General features: G+C 36.3%; 1 protein-coding gene across 1 annotated transcript in view; it reads left to right on the top strand.

Annotated features, from left to right (window-relative positions):
• LOC134848668 (neurexin-1-like) overlaps nucleotides 1-23,113 on the top strand; it is a gene marked incomplete in the record, with an annotated part of 223,124 nt that overhangs the window by 184,674 nt on the left and 15,337 nt on the right. Inside the window, 3 exon segments of the mRNA XM_063866185.1 lie at nucleotides 281-471; nucleotides 8,334-8,481; nucleotides 15,374-16,168. Coding sequence (XP_063722255.1) covers nucleotides 281-471; nucleotides 8,334-8,481; nucleotides 15,374-16,168 — 1,134 coding nt within the window.

Here is a 23,113-nt window from a genome sequence, read left to right as displayed (position 1 = left end):
AGCAAAACAAAAAAATTAATCTTGCGCTATTTCGAGTCGAAACAAGTGAAAGCACAGTGATCAATTGCTATACATTTCTAAGCAAAAGTCCGATAATTAAACACATTGGTTTTTTAAAGCAATTGAAACTTTTAAATTCTTTTAATGAACAACAAAACAGTCATGAAAGCCTATTCTATTTTACCTAGGTCAGGGTAACACTTCTTTATTTCAGCAGCATAACTCGAATCAGAAAATGTTTCTTAGTTTAGTGGCTAATAATCTAATTGTATGTTTTCAGAAGCGACCACTTACGACTTCCAGCGTGGCGACTCAGTTCGGATCGAGATGGACCAGCCCCTGGAATCCGACTCGATCGAGATCCGGTTCCGGTTTCGCTGTGCCCCTGGCAACAACGAAGGCTCAGTCTTCTCCACCTACTCAAAAAAGACAAATTACACTCTAATTGTGGCAGTTAATCAAAACGGAAAGGTTAGTTAGTAAATTGCCGGATCAAGTTGCATTTTAAACGTTTTTTTTTCGCGAAAAGAAGAGTTCAGCTTTATTGTTTTCAACAGTTGAACGCATATTTATTGCTCAATTACAGTAAGCTCTTTTTAGTATTGTTTGATTGTTCCAAATACTTACACTTAAGGTGTGGAGAAAGCTCGGATTCGTATGTAATTTCTTTCACTCAAATTATGATTCCACTAAAAGCACTGTACCGTGCAAATGATATAGCATATTGAAGCCCTCTCACATATGATACGATCTCTAATCAAAAAAAATTTTGTGTCGAGAAAATAAAAATTTTGACTTTTCCAAAAAAATTTTATTTGTACTTTTTTTTATTATTCAAAGACACCAAAACATAAGTATTTCAAAGCATTTAAGAAACTAAATTTTTTTTTCCACAAGTTCACCCCAATTGTATAGCTATATTTCACTCCCTCCGTCAAAAAAATTCAAACTAAAGAGCAAGAGTTTCCAAAGCTTTCAGGTTTTATTTTTTCTATGTTTTTTTAATTTTTAAGTTTGTAGCCAAAGTTCTCCTGTTCATCAAACTCTTGAAAACTAGTAACTTCTCAATTGAAAAAAATAGTTCTATTCCTTTTTTATTTTAATGCGTTTCAAATCTAATTTTTTTCCGATCTCGGTCGCAAATAAAAAGTTACCCTTTTGTATCGGTAAGCTGCAATCGTAGAACAAAAACATGTACTTTGAGAAGCAATTTGACAAATTAAAACAATTGTGGATTTTTGACTCATCAATTGCACTGAAGAAAGCGTTTTGTTTCATACAACCGTAATATAAATAGAATCACCTCTTCAGAAATTTTCCAATCCGGCAAAATGCGTGAGTTTTTTAAATACACGCAACTTGGCTGTGTAAAGGGCATTCAATAGCATGTAGGCGTTTTGGCCTTTTTTAAAAACCTTTTAATTTATTGGACGCAAATTTTGATTTTATGTGCGTTTCAAAGCTCCCCAATTTTCGCCGCTTTCTCGCTCGTTTTTGCAAGGTTGCAGCTTTGTCTTTGTGTAAACTTTTGATACCGTTTAATTTGTTATATACATGATTTTGCTAGTTGGTTGGCAACTGTGTCCGTTTCAGGGTAACTAATGCAGGAGTATCGCCAAACAAGGTTTCGATTTATCTGATTTTTGAAGAGGGTAGAAAATAATGTTGCATACGACATTTTATCCCATGATTTTACAATATCAATGGAAATTTTGTAGATTTTCAAGAGAAAGACATTGATTGCTCGTTGTTTTTTGTTTGAGACGTCCCTCGACTTTCTAAAAAGCGCTTTGACAATATTTCAAATCAATTGAAAACTTTTGTCTCGTGAGCTTTTGCTTCGTGAGCTGAAAACAAAACAAATTACCGAGAAATTGTTCTGAATGAGCAATTTGGAACAATTAACTTGGTAGTTGGATAAATTAATTTAATTGATTATTACAAATGGCGTTGACGCAAATCATTAAGTCTTGTTAAATTGCTGTTAGGCGTCAAATAATATCCTTTTGTACTTTTCATAGCAGATGGACGATTTTTTTAAAGAAAAAAAACGAAAAAAATTTGTTTCAATTTTTTTTTCTTAAAAAAGTATGCTGTGCCTGTGAACCAATATTTATTAATAGACAATAAATAGCAGTAAAAATGTTTAGACCCCCCTTTCCGCGACAAGTACTTGCTTCCAACGCCACCCATGGGGTCCCAACTTGGTTCTATTGTGCTGCATCCGTTTTTTCGGCGGTTTCGGTGCCAATTAATATGCGATTTCGGCGCTAATAAACATTAACTAGGAGGAAGATCGTGCGCCGAAAAAATACTATTTCTTGATCAAAATTTTCTGAAAAAAACCTATCACATCATTTTAGGTCAATGTTTTTAGTGATTTTGTAAAACTAAAAAAAACTAATCAGCCTACCTAAGAAATAGGTCGATTAAAAATTTATTTTTATTTGAAGTTCCGCTCGCCTTCTTAAAGAAAACTAAAAATTCGAGCCCTTTGTACATTTTAGGAAATCCATTTCTGACTGACCGACCTCAAAATTACTTTAAAGGCTAAAGGTAACTTTGGTGCCATTGTGTACTAATTTTGAGGAGGAGCGAGCTCCAAAAAAAAACGTTTTTTTTTTTGTCAAAATTCAAAATAAGTGCCCAAAATTTTCTTCAACACTCAGCTTCCGATGCAAAAATCATTTTCCAAAGAGGTTCTTTATAGGTGTCTTTATAGTGTGTACAGTCTTTATATAAAAAGGTCGATCAAAAAAATTTCAAAATTTTTTTGAAAATCCGCCACACCCCTCGAGAAAATCCTTGATCCGGCTCAGCTACTATTAAAATGGTCTATTCTCAATTACGACCTGGGAACCAGTGAGGCAAAAAAGACTAAACTTGTTTTAGGAATTATTTTGCCTTTCTTTTCGACTATCACTCTCACAAAATCTTCAAATCGTATTTTCGCTTTTTTTCTCGCTAATTTACAAAGAGTTGTTTTTAATTGAGAGAAGTATTGCTTTCGAGAGGCTCAACGGCCGTTAACTTTCTGCGCACAGACTGTTGAAACTTTTGTTCATTTTTTTTGACAATTTTTGGAAAACCTGCCCAACTTTTTGACATTTTTAGGTCCGCCCCTGCTACAAGCTAAGGTTTCATTATCTGTTTGCTGTCCCCAATTGAAATTTTAGAACAACCAGTTCCAGCCAGAATAAATTTTTAAAAGAACCAAAATATGAAAAATCTACCGGCTATAGTTGTGAGAAAAACCCAGATGATTTTTTGTGTAGTATTTTTAGTAGTAAGACTGGTATAGTAAGACTGGCAACAGTTTTAGGAGGTTAATTAAAGATACCAGATGATCAATTTTTCTATAATTCTTTTTATGAAAGGCAACAGATTTGGGATAGTTTATAAGATAACCAGATGATAAATTTTGAATTTTTTGTGAATTTTTGCCGTATAGCTCTAATGTTTTTCATTGTCTTTTTGCTCATCCCAAATTTCTTATTGGTTTTCATGAAAAGGCGGTTCAAGGCAGAATATATTTTTGAAAAGACAAACCTACCAGTCATCGATGTTGGAAAAGCCCATATGATTTATTTGTGTAGTTTTTTTTGAGATTTTTAACAGTTTTGGCAGATTTTATCAGGTTAATCGATGAATAATTTTTGAATTAGTTTTTTGGAAAAGACAACTGCTTTGGGAAGTTTCTTGCTATTAGCTTGTAACAATTATTCCATTTCTTACCAAGCCTTATCAACTCTTTTTGAGGCAATGCTCATAAGGTTCATTTTATAGGTTTATAATCACCCACTGAAAAAGCTACTGTTTTGTTTCTAACTCGTTCCAATTGTTGTCAAAAAATTGAATTTCTTTTTTATTCTTATTCCGTTTCAACTCGTGACTATCAAAATGAAAACTAAAAACGATAATCCTCGAATCCAATTGGCTAGTTGAAATACGGTTTGGGAAACATATTTGAAAATCTCATCATTTAGTAAGCGATCCCGTTCATTTTTGGATGCCCCAAATATGGTTCCATAGAACCGATAGAAAATCGCTGACGTGTTTTTGAAATTGAAATAACACGTTCTTAAAAAACGACGCAACGTCTGGTGGCACGTTTTTTTTTTTAAATTTTGTCATAATCATAATTGAATGTTTCTGACCATTTTCTAAAGGCGGCTGTCAAGAAGCGACAAGTCACTAGAGATAATTCTTACAATTATGGTTAAATAAAGATTCAATTGATGCTATGGTATCATATGAGGCGCAACGCATGCTAAACGATGAACCATATAAGGCGGGAAGTATGACACATTTTCCAATTGCATCAGTAATTGTAAGTTTAAAAAAGTCGAGTGCATTCAACACATCAAAAAATTCACCATTCTCTTCATAATGTTTTCTAGGTGTAATTGTTTTCCGAATGAATAAAATCCAAACATGAGATAAATCCGTTTTGTTTTTATCTGGTTCGTTTTATTCGTTGAATTAACAGACATGCAATCAGCAAGAGTTTGATTTGTATGAATACATTTACAGAAAAAATCTATGAACAGACGCTAAACAAAACTTTAATGCATCAATTTTATGATTTAAAAAATATCCGAAAAACTTTCAATATACAAACAAGAAATTATTTCAAAACATAAAACATTTGCCATCGGCAGAAACATACAGGCGCTTGAATTACAGAATATTGACGCCTAACCACGTTAATTACGCCTTCAGCAGTGCTTGATTTTTAATTCAATTAATTTTCCTATTTGCTTTTTCATCAACAGTTTATCAAAATTGTTGCAGAATTTTGAAGCCTAATTAAAATGAGTTCGATACTAATCTACGAAGATAATAAGGAACTTTCAAGCTAATGGCGGTTTTTAGTGAGACTAAACCAAATGATCGAAACTTGCTTCTCTTGTGACTGGAAGGTATTTTGTGTTCTGACTGTCAATTAAAGTCGGTTAAACTTTTTTTTTGTGATGAAAACGAAAACAAAACTTACAAAAAAATACTACTTTAAATTATGTTTGATCAGACCACTGAAATTCGGGAAATCATAATGAACTTAACATGCCCCGGGCGCCCACGGTTCATAATTGTTATCATTGTCATTTTGTCCTTTTATCTAAGAAATTACAAAAAAAATTTGTAATCCAATGTAAATGAGTTATACTTCTATGAGTATTGTGCCAAGATAATTCTTTATTAACAATTAAAATCAATTATAATGAATTTTTTGAAAATTTTTTGATGAAACTTACAATGTAGTAAACCTAGGGATGTCAACGAACTTAATTTTTTGCCTTTTTTGCGTGCTCAACTGTAAACGACATAGCAAAGAATTTTTTTGCAAATTTTGCAACATTGCAAATTAACCAAATTTATTTCCAAATTGAAAAAGAATTGTAATTGAATTTAATGGAAAATGATGGTTTTTTATTTCAATCCCAGTTTTTTTATTTCAATCCCAGTCCTACGCTTAAATCTACTTCCTTAAAAAATACCTTTTGGGGTCCAATTTAGATGACGCTTGTTTCATTTTAGCGTAGCTAATATTAGTAAGCTCGGCGTTTGGTCCAATTTTGCGATAAATGTTTTTATTCTCTTTTCATCACTTTTAGCTTGAGGACAAAAGACCCATACTGTTAGCTTTGTTGTATCAGAAACAATCGAAACATGATTATTGAGATATTTTGAGATGCATTCATTTGAAAGATTTGCTTGGCTTTGAAATATGTGTCAAAAGATTTTCATTCAACTGGTTCAGAACAAAAGACCAAAATTGTCGAGCTCTATCTTATTGTTTAACTGGCAGAATTAAAAAGGATTCAAAAATATATATAAACCATTTTTAGATGACCAGAACACATCATTTTTAGCATCAAAATGAATGAAAGACTTTTTGGAACTCTGTTTTATTTTTATTTTATGAGACAGATTAACACCTGTAATGATCTCTGAGCGACTATAAAATTGGTGTTGTTTTTTCTGCTTGTCAAGTTTTAGTGGCCATAAATCTAAAATCATCAATTAACATGGTAACACCAATATTGTTTTGCAAAAATGCAAATTTTGATAGCTTAGCTTGAGCATTTTGGTTCACAAGGTCAAACAAGGTTGCTCAAATCAGGGCGGAGCCTTGGATGAAAAAAATTTACAAAGCAATAAAATAAATGAAAAAAAAAAAATGATATTTCACGAACTAGTTTTGGATTCCAGAGGCAAAGTAAAATCTTGCACAAAATATGCGAATCAAAAATATGCCCTATTGCTTCCATGAAAAGTTATTTTTAGAAACTTGCTGCAAATCTCCCATACAATACTAGTATTTCGTCATAGAATTATAACAGGAATTTTTTTATAAAATCAAAAATCGGAAAACTAAATTGTATTTCTATGATACGCATTTTAACACCGTTAGATGCGATTAATTTATTTCATGACCGGGCTAGATTCAGGTCTATACATATCTAGTTTTTGCTGGGAGAATGTAACAGTAAATTGTGGTTCCAGACTTTCGCAACCGATTTCAGGCATGTCCAGACTTTCGCAACCTTAACTTGGCTTTTCCAGTTTTTTGCGACCAATTTAAGCCGAGACGGAGATGGCGCGTCCGGAATATCGTGAACAATATTTGGTATGCCCAGACTTTCGCGACCAAAATTTGACAACTCCACATTTTCGCGACCCAGGTGGAGGCGGTGCGATCATTTGTGTTTATACTTTTGCGACCCATGTCCAGATTTCCTTGACCAAATTTTGGTATAATGCCGAATTAGGTCAGTGGTTGGGATTGCATCAGTATTTGGGATCGAACTTCAGATCGAAGTAGGTCAATATTTGGGATCGGTAGGTCAGTATTTGGGATCGAAGTTCAGTAGGGCAGTATTTGAGATCGAAGTTGCGTTGACAGAAGTTGAGACCAAACGCTTGGTATTTCAACTGTCAACTGGTAGTTGATTAATGTAGTAATTGAGATTGATTTTTCTGATGACCAGCAGTTAAAAGATATAATTTTAAACGCTATACTACACATACACATATATGTAAACGAAATCCGCAACAGCTCAATTTAACTATACAAATGACTTATTATTAGTTTGTGGATTCCACAAACTGTTCCGGATTCCGCCAGTACGGTTGCGGGTTCCACAAAATTGCCTTTTTTGGAGCGACTTTGATCGGTACAGTGTTTTAGGTATTTGTTTGTGGAATCCAAAACAGCGAAGAAGATCAAAGAAAAGTAGCAAAGTTGCGGATTCTGCAACAAATCTGATATTGGCTGGTTGCGGAGTCCGCTTACAATGCACAGATTGCACAGTTTGGCCTCGTTATGCAAAATTTTAGAAATGTGAAACTCGATACCACTACAAAATTGTTTTCTCGTGGAACGCGAAGATAAATTTTTTTCATTCCATTTACGAAATTTCTAGAAAAAGAGCTATCACATTCTTGCCTAATATTGTGCGCGTTTTGAACTTACAACTGTTGAAAATTTTTACAAAAAAAGAGCAGACGAAATTCTTGATCGTTTTATGTATACCGACCATAAAATGCCTAGTTTTTCACAGCTTCTGAAGTTCTCGTGTAACTGTCTGTGCCTAATTGCACTTCGATCAGTTATTTCTAAACTTTTATCAAGGTTATCCAATTGTTTAATAAAAAGTGTTTTTTTTTGTTGAAAATGTGTGCTATTGGGTAGTTTTGGTTTTATATTTGGAAGGACTATAGAAAATCGCTTTTTTTCAATGAAAATCATTTTAGCCGGGATTTCTCTCTTGATATTTCTGCAAACTACTTCGTTTTGATTTTTTACTCATTTGGAGGGAATTCGTCATTCAAGAATGACTAAAGCCCCCTGAAAATTATGCTCGATAATCAGAACTCATTATTGAAAAATCTGAAGGAAAGAAGCTCAAAATTTAAGGAAAGAAGCTTCCTGCTTTTTGTGCTTCTGTTATGAGCTGGAACTTCACTTTTGGGGAAAAAACGTCCTTTTTGGCAGGCGCCGAATTAAGCCAACAAATTTTTGCTTTCAACATAAAAACTGACTTTTAGCAGTTTTCAACTATTGGGTCGATTTGACGCGATAGGACAAATCACGTTAGGACAATTTGTCCACGCGCAAAAGCCGACCTGTTCGACTCTTTACGGAGAAACGCCATTGTACTCCTGCATGGAATGGTTAACGTTGCCTCACCCTTAAGCAGCGAGCACGGATCATGGTGGGCTGGGCATCGAACATCCGACCATGCGATTGAGAGTCGAAGACTTAACCACTTCCCCACCGCTCCACTAATTTGTGAAATAAATTAGCAAAACCGCCTGGTTCGTTTCAGTTGATGGTGACTCTGCCTGTGGACGGGGAGATGTCTGACTTCTCAGTCGTGGAACCCAAAGTGAGTGATGGGCAATGGCACGAGTTCAACTTCCTTACTGACCCCAACAGGGCTCTCTTCTGGGTCGACCACGAAAACGTCATCAAAGGTCAGCCCTCTCTCATTCATTCATAAAATCATGCAATATTTCTCATCCGTATTTAATCTAGAGTAAATTTTAACAAGATAAGAGACATTTTGAATCTTTGTACCAAAAATTTATCTAAAGTTCACCAAACTGGGGTAATCAAGCCATCATAATTTCAATAAATAAAGACTTAAAATATTTTGAACAGTTACACTTAAGATCAGCGCCTTCCAGTTAAAAAGTCAAAAATTGTATAGAGAAAAAACAAGTCGGTCGAAATTGATGCGTCATTTCATCGAAAGTCGGAACAACAATGTTTCTGCCCTCTACCCTCTGTTGAAAATTTATGCTTGGTGAAACGATAGTAATTAGAGCAACACCTGATTTACATTAGGAGTTCATTTTTTGTTCTTCATAAAAAAACTTGGTTAAATTCTGTGATCCCGCACCAATCGCCCATGGATTTTAACCGATTATAATGTAAATTCGCAGAAAACAGTCCATTAAAATCTGTTACAGATGTAAAGACCACGAAATTGTTTATATTACCCTTATCATAGATTATTTTTGTGAATCATTTTAAGAAAATAAAGATTTTAATCCTTATTTTGGCCCTGAAATTGATTTTTTTGTCAAGATATTCAAAAAAGTCCATTTTTTGGAAATCTTATTTTAATTATAATCCATTATAATCAATTAGAACAATAAAATTTGTTTAAAAAACTCTGTTCTATGACTCAATAAAACACAAACACGGTAAAAATCCCTTCAATTTCCCCAATACACCCCACCTTAACCACGTTTAACCATTAAATTGAGGGAATAAAAACAAACTCGTTCCAATCAGGGAGAGTTAGGGACCTCAACGTGAGCTCTGCCTCTTCTACCAACACCCAGGATTGGATATGGGATAAACTAGAAGTGGAGGGGGTTGTAAGCTGGAGTGGAGTTGGTAAAAGAGGTCAGGCTAAGTACCCCCCTCCCCCCCTACCCCCCCCCCCCACTTCAAACATTGAATAACACCCCTTTCGTTCAGTCATTAACCCCACTTATCAACTGCATTTAGCAAAAAATGATAATTGATATAAGAATGATTTGTAAATTTTATTAAAACCTCTAAAAATACCATTATAATCGTTTTTATTCGATTATAATGGAGTATTGACAAAAAAATGTATTTCGATCTCAATTCATTTTTGTTGAATTAAATATATTTATTTTGTAAATTAAAAGAAACTGACTGTGTAATGAGACTAATATTGAGAATTATCTATGGTCGCTCGGTGCGGGTAGCTTAGATAAGTCGCGGATTTTGGCCGTATACAATTTCACTGTTAAACACCGAACGGTATTGTTAAATAAAAATAAAATAAATTTTTTTTTGCTTAAATTGAGTCACTTGCCATAGTCATTGATCTATGTGGTTTTGATGTGACACAAATACAAGCAGAAATTAAAGCGCTTCATTCAAGATGTCATAAATTTATATAATTTTGAAAAACGCCAAACCGAATTTTCACTTTATTCAGATTTGGTTCAGAGATTCTAAATAACAAGAGTTTATGTCTATTTGAATGAAACATTGCATTCATTTCGGCTTGTATTTGTGTCACATCAAAGCCACATATAGCAGTGGCTAATACAAGTGACCCATTTTGGGAGAAAAATGTTTTTTTTTCAATTGTTTATCTGGTTCGCATAATTGCAACAAAAAATGAATGAAGATCACAGCAAACAAATTTCAAGCAAGATTAAGCAGTATCTTTTTGAATGAGAATCTTTATCCTTCGCTTAAGGAAGGAGTGTGACTTCTGTTTTTTCTAATCACAATGGCACTATTAGTGTGCAAAAATGAAAGTTCTTGGGTTTTCTATAAACTTCCTGAGTTTTAACGAAAATAATATAGCAGAACAGGAAAATTTTGTGACATTATTAATCAAGAACTAGTGAATTCAACAAGAATTAATGCACGCTAATAATGCTTTTTTGCCACTTAAAAGGAATACAAAATTTTCTCGTTCAAAAATAATGTAGAAAAATTGTATCTTAGCTTTTAAAAAGCGTAAAACCATGGGCAGATCAAATGCGTAACAAGGATGTGGGGAGATGTATCAATCAAGTATTTAACCTCTATGTACTCCAATGGGCCCTTTTTGTGCTATTTTTGAGCAGGTTAGTTTTTGATTTAAAAGTTTAAAAGTTTCCAAGTTAACATTTGAAATTTTTTGAGTGGTTCAGGATTGACATTTTTGGGGCTTTAGACTCTTATCAAGATACTTGCACAACATAGTTCTGCAAGACTTATTATTTTTGGCATTAATTTTTTTGGATAAACACTATTCTTAGGTAGATAACTCTCGCAATGAACTAACACTTTGCCCCTACGCTTTTTCATTTCGAAAAACTGTTGAATGAATAACAAAAAAAAACAACTAAGCAAATAGTAACTTTTTTAATATATTGATGTCCAAGAACATTGAAAGCTCCAATAATAGGTGTTTTTGCAAAAAAAAATGAAACAAAAAATTTCTTTTTTTTTCAAATTTTTCAACTTGCAAAAACTGATCTGCAAAAACAAAAAACGTTCTCAAAAAAAACTAGCCCTTTACTTTTATTTTATAGCAAACAGCTAAATCATACTGTAATTGAAGTGAAAAAGTCAATTACTTGGATTGAATCTTAATAGCAAAAGATTTTACTATAAATAGTTTTTCAATACAGAGGTAACTTTTTTGAAAAAAAAAATAACTTTGAAAACTATTTTTCCCAATGGCATGTTATATTCGAAAATTTATTTTTGAATGAAACTGGTTAATTTCGTTGCGGAATCTAAGGTTGAAACTTTTATTGGTTTTGAATATAGCAGTTTCAATCAGAAATTTTATCAGAAATTAAATTTTCTGATCTACAGGTCTTGGTAAGATAACAACTCACCCGAAAGTGAAAGTTGTTTCATTTTTTTCAAATTTTTCTAAGATTTCTAGCATTACAAAAAAAGCTTTTAAATTTTTCATTTGAAACTTTTGTGTCGCCTTATAAGAATGCAAATCGAACAATAAAAAATACAATATTCGAAGAGTTTTTAATAAAAGTTTGACGGCAATTCTTTTTTATTTTTTAAGCCTTAGAATTTGATATTTACTCAATAATGTCGAAAAATCATTCAAAACTTTTAAAAACTGATTATGGAAGTTATATAAAAATGTATGTCAAGCAATTTCAAATGTGGCTAACATTTTTGTTCTCCGAAGGTTAACCCGGATAGAGAAAAATTTTATGTTCTTTGAGCCTCCTCCGCTATAACTTATTTGAATTGATTTGAAATGCTAAACTTTTCAGGAGCGGCTTTGTTTCCAAAACATTGTGAAACTGCAGCCTTTATTCATTCGAATTCTTTGTTTTTGATGATATTGAAGATATGCTTTTTCGAGTTTTCAACGTTTGAAAACTGACCATTTGGTCGAAAGACATTCTCTCAGGCTTTACTCTGGGTTCAAGTAGTTATCAATATCGTAAATAGGTCTACAAATTTGTAAACCTGATAAAAATTTATTATTTTTTGTAATTTTTTTTCATTTATTCAATGCGTTTTGGCTATGTTCGAAATTTCGATTCAAAGTTCATGAACTATGATCAAGGTTTTTTAATTATTTTGTATTGAAAGTTCAATCAGTTTTTTAACAGAAAATTATTTTCAAGTTCGAATTTTTCAAGGTTTTGACTTGATTGTCGAGCCTTTTTCGTTTTAATTTAGTTTTTCATTCCGAACAGAATATTTGCAGAAACTTTGATATCCGGTTTTTTTTTCACAAAGCTTTTAGTCGCACAAAAAACCTTAGATGACGTCGAATGGTTAATAATCTTGAAGCCTTGTTAAACTTGTTTTAAGTAGTAAAGGATAAAATCGAAAAACGTTTTTATATTAATGAGAAAACAGTGTAATTTTTTTTGCAGAGAAAATTCGAGTGAAATTCAAAGCATCAATGAATTGGTATTCATCCGGCTTTTCAGTTTTTCCTTCTCAGTTTTTTTCTTTGTATTCAAGTAGAAATCTTTTCTAATATCTTTGGTTGCTGACCTCTGTGAATTGGTCTTTCAAGACGGGTTCGATACAATTTTAAATGCATGTCTATGAATAGAGAGACCAACTGATGATTCTTCCAATTGTATTAAGTGATTCCAATACGAATTTTTTGGTACTCTAATGGCACTTCTAATTGCATTTTTTAGAACCTTTGTTGGAAACGCATAATAAAATCGATTTGAATCACGAGGGGGCTTTAAAACCTTCAGCATCTCTTACTTTTTACAACTCCCTTTCATTTTCTCTACACTGGAGTTCTATTTATGTTTAGTCTTTTCCATTTTGCTTCTCTTGATTTTTAACAGTACTGTAAGCAGAAATGAATTAATTATAAAGATGAGCAAAACGGTAAAAGAACATAAATTTCAGATTGGCCAATCCAGATATTTGAGCCAGTTTTTTTACTTGTACTTTTTGCATTAATTAGTTTCTTCTCGAATCAGTGAAATAAATGCGTTAAAAGTTTTTTTTTTCAATTCGCAATATAGTTTAACCTTTTGCTATCGATTAATTGGTTTTTGCTTACTTTTTTCAAACAGACTTTTCTTGTTTGTTAAAAATTACATCAAATTGCTTCAGAAGTGTTTTCTTCAAATTGACAGAAGCTTCTGATGCCGTTCAGTGTCGGTTCATTTTTGCTCTCATTTTTGCGATCGAGTTCAAAATTCGAAGGTTTTTATCCTTTTTTATCATATTGTATTTGCGAATGGACATTTTTACCTGTTTAGTGACTGTATATTTTTTCTATTTTATGCTCCTTTCTGTATCAAGGCGGGTGTACCATTTACAGTTCCGACCAATCAGGATATTGTTTTTTTTTTTCAAATTCTTCAATCCCTTTTAGTATTTGCACGCTTACACCCTAAAGCTTTTTCAAAATCCACAAGCTTATCCTAATACCTTTTGACAAATCAAAATCATCAAATTATACTTTTTACCATAATTATATTGGCAAGAAATAATTTTTCCTACATCGTGTTTGAGGATTTAAAAAAATCGATATTAAAATATCCAGCATTTATCTATCATCTGTCTTGATTTCTTTCCGATTTGAAATTGTTAAAATTCTATTCGTCAAATTGTTTCTGAAATTTAACGTTGCAATCTAAACTTCAAAAATTAATGAAACAGAGTATTTTATTAGTTTTAACTTATTTATAAATTTCTATTAATTTTTTTCGCAGTAAAACTTGTGGGGAATGCCAGACGTGCTTTGCAACAATGTCTGATTTTTATTTTCGTTTCATTTTTTGATTGAAAGTGCAGATTTTCATGAGTTTTCAGCTGTTTGCTGTTTGATGGCTTTTTCTTATTTTTTCCATTGAACTGGTTTTTAAAACAGTCCAAACAAAGAACTATACACAATACGGATGAAATTTTTACGACCACCGTTTTTGAATTTCCCGTTTCCTAATTCGTAAGTGTCCTAGCACAAAGAAGAGATTTGAAATAATTGGTAGAAAGCTAAATTGGGGAAAAATGTCAGAAAAACGTTGCGAGTTTTTGAACCATCTTAACCATTGTTTCGCCATTTACCACTGATCGATCGCTGAATACAATAAAACAATTCAAAATAACCAATCCCTTTTTACCTTTTTTCTGCTCTAATTTCATTCTTTTGTTTTAATACTTCCCCAGGAAAAAATTAGAGTTTGAATGAAAATTTGGTTTTGAATGAAAGCCTGCTTTGAAAAATTTGTGCATATCAAATTTTGCATCAATTATTTTGTAATTTAAGCTGTGTACCTCCTGTTTATTTTTAGAAGTAGCTTTTTAATGTTTTTTTTTCAATACAAATTAACTTTTTCAACACTAGTTAAGCTTATTTGATCACATTACTCTCTTGTACTTTTTATCGAATTTTAGTTAACAGTTATTGTTATCATTTTTTGAGTCATTGTCGTTTAAGTTTTGCGATAAGTGTATTATCCCATATTATTTTTATGTCTCGTTTTGAACTGAGAGACCATAGGTGAAACGATGGCACCATCATTCAATTGTTGTTTTGTTTTTTTTTCTCTCGCTAATCATGGACAGGTGATGGGTTCCTTTCACTTATTGATTAAGGTCAGCCAATCGTGAAATTCACCTTTTCAAAATGCACACAGCATTTGATTTCCCAATTTGTCCCAATTTTCCCCGATTTTGTTTCAAATTTTGCGCCATCAATCTTGACATTACCATCGTAATCATATCTACGGCGATTTAGATTTTCTGTCACAACAATCAACAAACAGAAAAAAAACACCAGCTTATTACTACCAGCCTCACGAAGATACACAGCCTCAAATATCATTTGTATCAAACATAAAATTATCGTATTTTTGCAGGCAGCAGAAGCAAAACAAAAAATCACAAAAACTGCACAACTTAAAAACTGCACAATTAGTTGCCGTCAACTTTGATTTTTTTTCTTAAGAGAAGCCAATTAGGGCTTAGAAGACAAGCTTCCTGAAAAAAAAAATGCTTGATAACAAAATTTGATTCTGCAATTTTGTTTGCTTTGAAACTAGTTTTTTTTTCTTCCAGAAACAATTTGTTTTATTTTATTATTGATATATTGATTCAATTAGTTTGATAACTTATCGTCGTGTTTTGATCAACCGTTTAAACTTGCCTTGAAGAAAGTTCAATCAGCTTTTTTCTAATTTCAGATATTATTGGGCGGAAGTTAATGAAAATGTCCGTTTCGTTTGCTAGGGCTGTTATTTTTATCCATTTCTACCTTTTAATTACTTATCAAAATTGCTGGGCTCTAAACCATGGCCGAGTAGAAATGTGGGGTGAGTCACCATTTTGTTTATTTTTGTTTGTTTGTTTTTGTTTCAGCTTCACTCAAACCAGAAACCGGAAAAAACACGATGATCATCGATACCATTGAATTGGGAATGCCAAAAAGCAACAAATTTGCCCAGAGTTTTGGAAAATTCAGCGGCCAGATTCAAGAACTGCAGATAAACAATATCAAATATCTGGACGTCATTACGCAGCCAACTTACGCTAAGTTCGTCGAATCAACGGCGAGAAAAGTCGAAGAAGACGCGCAGATTACGAACTCGGTTTCGTTTCGTTCGGCTTCTGCTTCCGTTGCTGTCAATAACATCCCGGTGAGCAGTGGCGAACTCCGGGTTAGCTTTCGTTTCCGAACCCACTTTAACCGAGGACTTATTTTGTACCGCAGCGTCCCGGGAGGCGGAGATTTCATCGCAGTTGAACTGACAGGATCCGGACAGCTAAGAGTTGTTTTCAACTCCCTCCAAGGCAAAAACCAAGACGCCAAGTACATAGATTCGCCCCAGTCTAAGCCACTGAACGATGATAAATGGCACAGCGTCAGTTTCCAGAGAATTAAAGAGTCCGATTATCTTTTCATAAACAATCTGTACGTTGACGGATCTCCGATTACAGTTACGACTGGTCAGCCGGGAACCCTAGAACTAACGGGACCCCTGTACGTCGGCGGGGTCTATAGAGAGATCTACCATCTACTGGATAGTAGAATCCAGAGTTTAGACGGGTTCATAGGTTGTCTGGATAGTTTGCAGTACAATAACCAGCCGATCGATTTGGTAGCGGCTGATCGTATAATAGAACCAGAGGTTGTTTTTACCGGATGTCCGGACAGTAAGTTCATCTACCTCTCGAATGAAATATCTTTGGCCTCCTTTTCAATATAAAATTTTTTTGATTTAACTTAGTTAATGGATGCACAAAATTTGACCTAACAAGTCTTTAAAATGACCTAGTAAAAAGTCAAAGGATTCCAGAATTATTAGTCTCGCCAAAATTTTTGATTAGTCTTTTTTTCAGCCATTATACAATTGCATTTTAACGTTTTGAGCTGCAAGTTCGCCACTATTGGCCATTCTTAATCAATTGAACAAATGAGCCAAGTGTTCATCCCAAATGAGCACAAAAATGGGGACAAACTTTGAGTTTGAAAAACTTTTTTTGATCCACACAAAAGTTGAAATAGCGCATCTGTCAGATGACGATAAATGGATAAATGAGAAATCATATGATTTTTTCTCGGATCATAAAGTTCGACTTGCATTAGATTTTGAAAACAAGAACTAGTTTCGGCTAGCATAACTTTGAAAGCTCAAAATCAATTTTAATCCATTTTATAAGAAACTTGCATTTCTGTTGAAAAGAAAAATGTTATTGAAAAAATAAGCAATCAACAAGCAAATGAAACTTCTCTAACAGAAATCGTGGTTAGTCACATCCGGATCTCTAATGGCTTTAACCGAACACTTATTGCCTCGCGCATTGTGAAATTTAACTTTTGCAAAATTGAGTTTTATGTTTCGACTCACAGGCTAGTCGAAGTAGTTTTCACCTTTGAGTTTTTACGTGAGTCGATATTTATGCTAGTCAATACACCGCCTACAATTCAGTCAAGAAAACAATTTGAACACATGCAGATGAAAAAGTTCCGTGGTTCAACTTCGTGTTCAGAATAAAAACAAAAAACAATCGCTATAAAACTCAATACTTTTCAACTACTTCAAAAAAATACTCTGGAATTTTGTTTACAAGCATGAATAATCCGAAAATTTTCATCTTTATGCACAAGAACTGGCTAATTTCCTGTCTTCTATTGGTGAGTGGGTTTGATTAAGTTGTTTGATTTTCACAAAATTTTAATATTTTAAGACCTGTTTTGCTTGATTAGCTCAATTTATGATTTCTGTGTGACAATTCGGTGTGTTTTTTAACACCGGAATTCAACCCCTAGAAAACCAAACAACAGAAGTATCAAAAATCAAGGCTATTTAATTTTTTCAAATGGTGGGCGGCAAAATTACTCTAACCATTTCTCGATTGACCTTTTAAGAGTAATTGATAGTCTCTCATATAGATCGTGTTGATTTTTTTTCTCAAAAAATTCATAAAACTCGTTTTTTTCTGCAATTTGACTTTTTATTGTTTTGAAGTTCAGCTCATTTTTTTTGTTAAAAGGAAGGTAATCTGCATATTGCAAAACAAAAGGGTAAAAGTCACCTGGAACGTGATAGACTTCTAGTTTTGAAAAAGAAATAAAAGTTTAATTGCACAGCGGAATAGTAAATTTATTTATTGGTCCAGTTTTCTGAAATTGGGATCAATTTTTTAAAAAAATCATAGATTGTTCTTGAACATCAAATAGTTTTCAGGCCACATACCTTTTTCATTTTGAAATTCGAAACTTGATTTTTCTCCAAAACACAAGTCGGATATTTTTCTGTTTCCTTGTATTCATTGACTTTTTTACCAGCTTTCTGTTGTCTATGGAAAAGTTTTGACTTTTAATCATTCAACGGCAGAAAATTTTGAAGTTAAAAACCGTTCAATTAAAAAACTGGTTGAAGAGCTTTTGCGTTGAAGTGCTTTTTCCTTTATTTTCATAGGTTTTTTTTCAAGCGAAACCTGTTAAGATTCAGAGTTAGAGCAAGTAGGACTAGGGGATAGAGGTTTGAGAGTTATCTGAGGTTTCAACTGAGGAGAGAGAAGAGATACTGATTGTTGAAGAATGAATTGAGATTGTGTTTTTAAAATGACACGACAAACTGAGCATCAAATAGTACCAGTTAATTAATTACCAGTTAATTAATTAGTTTATCAAATACCAGCAGACCAGTTGACCTTGTCTGAGTGCATTGAGTTTTATACCAGTTGACCTTTAATTAGGTTTCTATTGCTCAAGTCTGACCTTGAGTTTGGTCTGGTATTTCACTAGTCTGGCATTGAGCTCGTCTGTCCTCAACACCCCCACTCAGGCTGAATTGGCTTTGTCCAATGTCAGGCTGCAACCCATCAGCGTTCGACGATGTTGATCCACCTTTGCCTTGCTCAGGGATTTCGTCAACAAGTCAGCCTCCATGTTTTCGGTTGGACAGTACTCGAGCGCAAATGTTCCATCCTCGACCCGCTCTCGGACAAAGTGATACTTGACATCAATGTGCTTTGTACGCTTCTGCATTACGGGATTTTTGCACATCTTGATGCAGCTCTGGTTGTCCTCGTTGATCACAGTTGGACCATCACACGTCATATCCATCTCATTGAGTAGGGATCGTAAGTAGAGGCCTTCCTGAACAGCCGCTGCCATTGCTTGATACTCAGCTTCGCTGGTAGATATTGCTGCAGTAGGTTGCTTCTTGGTACTCCAGCTGATTGCTGCTCCTGACCGCTGCACATGAAAACTGTAGCCTGTGGTTGACCTTCTGTCATCAACGTCACCAGCCCAGTCAGCATCTGCTGAACCATAAAGGTTGAACCCATCAGGATCTTTGATGTAGCACAGCTCCAGATCTTTGGTTCCTTTCAGGTATCGCAGTACTCTCTTAGCAGCCACCCAGTGTGTTCTCCCAGGATTCTCCAGAAACCGTGAAAGTTGAGTCACAGTAGCTAGGATGTCTGGCCTCGTTTGCTTGGCTATGTACAATAACGAGCCCACTATGCCTCTGTAGTCCTCACGCTGCATTGCCACTGCTTCTTCTGAGCCCGCTCCAGGGCAGTCCTTCTTCGTCAACTGAGTGCTGATATCAGCTGGTGTCCCTACTGGTTTGCAGTCAGCCAACCCAAAGCGCTCCAAGCAGTCTTCAATGTAGCGAGACTGATTCACAGTAACAGAACCAGGTGCCCGTTTGACCTGCATTTTCAAAAACCAGGCTAATGGACCGCGATCATCCATCTTGAATCGGTCAGTGAATCGGTCCCTCACCCTGTCAACTTCTGCTTGCAGTTTGCAGCCAATGATGATATCATCCACCCATACTAGAACATAGATCATAGCATCATCCATTCCCCTCATCGTGAACAAACAGAAGTCATTGGTGCTTCGAGTGAAACCAGTCTCCAGAAGAAACGTGCTCAGCGTCTGGTACCAGTCCCTTCCTGCCTGCTTCAGCCCATAGATACTGCGTTGTAGCAAACACACTTGGTTGTCCCCGCTGCTGAACCCCTCGGGCTGTTCCATATACACAGTTTCTGTTAACGGCGAGTTGAGGAAGGCTGACTTCACGTCCATCTGATGAAGTACAAGATCATCTTGCGCTCCCAAAGCCAGTAGTATTCTCTTTGTTTCTGGTTTACAGGTTGGCGCAAAGGTCTCATTGAAGTCCAGTCCTTCCACTTGCATAAAACCCTTCACCACGTATCTGGCTTTAAACCGCTCCACTTGTCCCATTGCATCTCTCTTCACAGCAAGCACCCAGCGTCCAGGAATGACCTTGCGAGAATTTGGTCTATCAACAAGTGTCCAGGTGCCCATTGCCTTCAGTGACTGCACCTCCAAAGCCATAGCTGCTAGCCACTGCTCCCTTTCTGGTCCAGATACTGCTTCCAAGTAGCTTCTTGGCTCTTGTGCTATCACTGAAGCATGAGTATAAGCCAGTCCGTATCGGATGGGAGGGTTCCGCGTTCTAGTTGACCGCTGCTCTGGAATCTCTGTTGGCCTCTGCTCTGGAGGCTCTGTGGAAGGTGGTTCCAATTCTTCAGTCTCGACTGGGTCATCTTCCGTAACCCCCACTGAAGCTGCTGCTCCACTATCATTCGCTTTATTGGTAGACTCAGTGATGGTCTTCGTGCTAGTTTCCTCTACATCAATGCATCCCTCGATTGATAGACCCAGTGTTTGTGACTGCTCACTGTCTACCAGAAAGTCGTCTGGAATGATGTCTTCATTGAACGTCACGCTTCTTGCTCGTACCACTCGCTTTGTCTCCAGGTCCATCAGCAAGTAGGCTTTGCTCTCCTCGTCATAACCAATGAACTTGCTCTTCTTGCCTTTCGGATCCAGTTTCCGCCGGTTTCCTCTGTCCAGGTAGTACGCCAGGCATCCGAACACTCGCAGGTAGTTGACTTTCGATGGCTTCCCATAATGCATCTCCATTGATGAAATGCGATGCTCATTGCTGGATGTAGGACACAAGTTGCGAACCCTGACTGCCGTTGACATTGCTCGTACCCAGAACATCTTTGAGAGCTTTGCATCGGCCAGTAGACATCGAGTCATCTCAGTTATCACCCTGTTGTACCTCTCTGCCACGCCATTCTGTTGCGGAGTATTAGGTACTGTAAACTCCTGTTTCACCTGCATTTCTCTACAGAACATCCGAAAAGCATTCGACGAATACTCACCTCCGTTGTCAGTTCTCAAGCACTTCGGTGTTCCGTGCTCAGCTACAAAGTCTTTGAACTTCGAAAGAGTATCGCTCTTCTTAACCAGGTACTTGACCACTGCCAGACGGCTGAAGTCATCAATGAAGCTCACGGCATAGCGCGCTCCATGCATGCTCGCAACTTCAAATGGTCCCTGGATGTCGCTGAAGACCCGCTGCCCCACTGCAGTTGCCCTGTTCTCTGTCTTCTTTGGCATTGCTACTTCGTGCATCTTCGAAGCTGTGCACACTTCGCAGAACCCTAGCTCGCCGACATCAACAACTGATATTAGATCATGCTTGTTGAGATGCCCCAGCCTTCGGTGCCACAGCATTGCACTACTTGTCTCCATCTTCGCTTTCGTAGCTAGAGTCATCGCGTTCCTCTTGAACTTGCACTCCAGGAAGAAAAGCTTGCCGCGCTGCTTCACTGGTAGCCGTCGACCATCCGGTGCCACAAGATGAGAAGAGTCTGATGTAAAGCTGAAACTAGACCCTCTAGCTATTGCTGAGCTCACACTCATCAGATTCACGTTGTAGCTCGGCACAAACAGCACATTGTGGAAAGTGTAGCTCCTCGTCACATCTTGACAGTCTCGTATGTCCACTTCCACCGAGCCTATGCCCTCAATCTTTGATATTGTACCGTTCGGATTCTCAACTGTTGTCCCCTCATCCCATTTCTCAAAGCTTGAGAAGACAGCCTTGTCGCGCACTACATGATCGGTGCATCCCGTATCCACAATGAGATCATCTCCCTTCATTGAGGTTGTTGCACAACAACTGAAGAACCCTGTCTTTGCCTGCTTGCAGTCCCTTGCAAAGTGTCCTTGTTGTCCACACTTGAAGCACCCTTGCTTCCTTGAAGTTGGACCACTTGCTTCATTCGAGCCACTGCCTCGAGCACCAGATTGACCACTGTCACTTCTGGATCTGCAATCTCTTGCCAAATGACCCTTCTGACCGCACACAAAACAGCCACCACCCGACGCTCCTTTCTTCTTCCTCACAGCTTGCATAGCTATGTGTCCATTCCCAGTCTTCTCTCCACATCGAGCTCGTCTCGAGTCATCATAGTTCCTCAACCTCGTTCTCAGCTCTGTAAAAGTCTTGGCCGGCTGGAAGCTCTCCTGCACCACGAAATGCTCAAAGCTGTCAGGCAGTCCGTTGATCACGAGCGCATTGAAGAGTGTGTCCGTAATTGCTTCCCCAGCTTCACTCAGCCGCGTCATCAGCTCTTGACTTCGAACGAAGTAGTCATCGAGATCCTCCTCTGATCCTAGGCGCAGCTTCGCAAGCTGGCCTACTAGACTGACCACTGTAGGCCTCTCCACACTGCAAAACTTCTCTTGCAGCAGTCTCCAGGCCTTCGTCCCATCGCCATAGCCATCCGCAGCCACGCAGTCGTTCTTGATGTACATCAGTGTGGTGTTGTTCAGGACCAGAGCTAGATGTGACCACACTGTGTTTCGGTTGTCTTTCCTCTGCTGGATCAGCACAGCTCGCTCCTGCATCTTGGTGTTGTACGCCGTCATCTGGTCAGCATTCGGATTCTCAGGTAGCGTAGGTTCAGCTTCTGGTAGATCGTCATTGCCCATCACAGTCCTGAACAGGCCTTTGGTATGCATCAGTGCCACAAACTTCGTCGACCAAGCTGGAAAATCTTCAGACTTTCCACTGAATCCAGCCAGTTTCAAGTCCATCTCTGCTTTGCTAAAGGCTAGATAAAAGCTAAAAAAAACTCTGACAGAAATCAAATAATTATTAAATCAAAAAGTTTAGAAATCTGGGCCCATAACCTGTTAAGATTCAGAGTTAGAGCAAGTAGGACTAGGGGATAGAGGTTTGAGAGTTATCTGAGGTTTCAACTGAGGAGAGAGAAGAGATACTGATTGTTGAAGAATGAATTGAGATTGTGTTTTTAAAATGACACGACAAACTGAGCATCAAATAGTACCAGTTAATTAATTACCAGTTAATTAATTAGTTTATCAAATACCAGCAGACCAGTTGACCTTGTCTGAGTGCATTGAGTTTTATACCAGTTGACCTTTAATTAGGTTTCTATTGCTCAAGTCTGACCTTGAGTTTGGTCTGGTATTTCACTAGTCTGGCATTGAGCTCGTCTGTCCTCAACAAAACCAATAATTTGATTAAATTATAATTAGCCAGAATCGACTTCTTCTACTTGTCGCTCAAAAAACGCCTGCAAACTTCTTTGACTCGTCTCCTTGTATTGTTGAGCGAACATTTTTATAAACGTATGCATTGAAAAATTCATAAATTTTTACAATCAAGGTGGATTTTTTTAAACAAATTTTGAATTGACATTGACACTCATTTGACGTTCGCATAAATTTGTCCGATTTTCGAACACATCGCTCGTCTTTGAGAACTTCTTGTTTATGATGAGTGACGGTCG

This window comes from Symsagittifera roscoffensis, chromosome 6 (assembly GCF_963678635.1).
Source record: "Symsagittifera roscoffensis chromosome 6, txSymRosc1.1, whole genome shotgun sequence".
In the NCBI taxonomy this organism is placed as follows: Eukaryota; Metazoa; Xenacoelomorpha; order Acoela; family Convolutidae; genus Symsagittifera; species Symsagittifera roscoffensis.
This window is presented reverse-complemented; position numbering and strand designations above follow the sequence as displayed.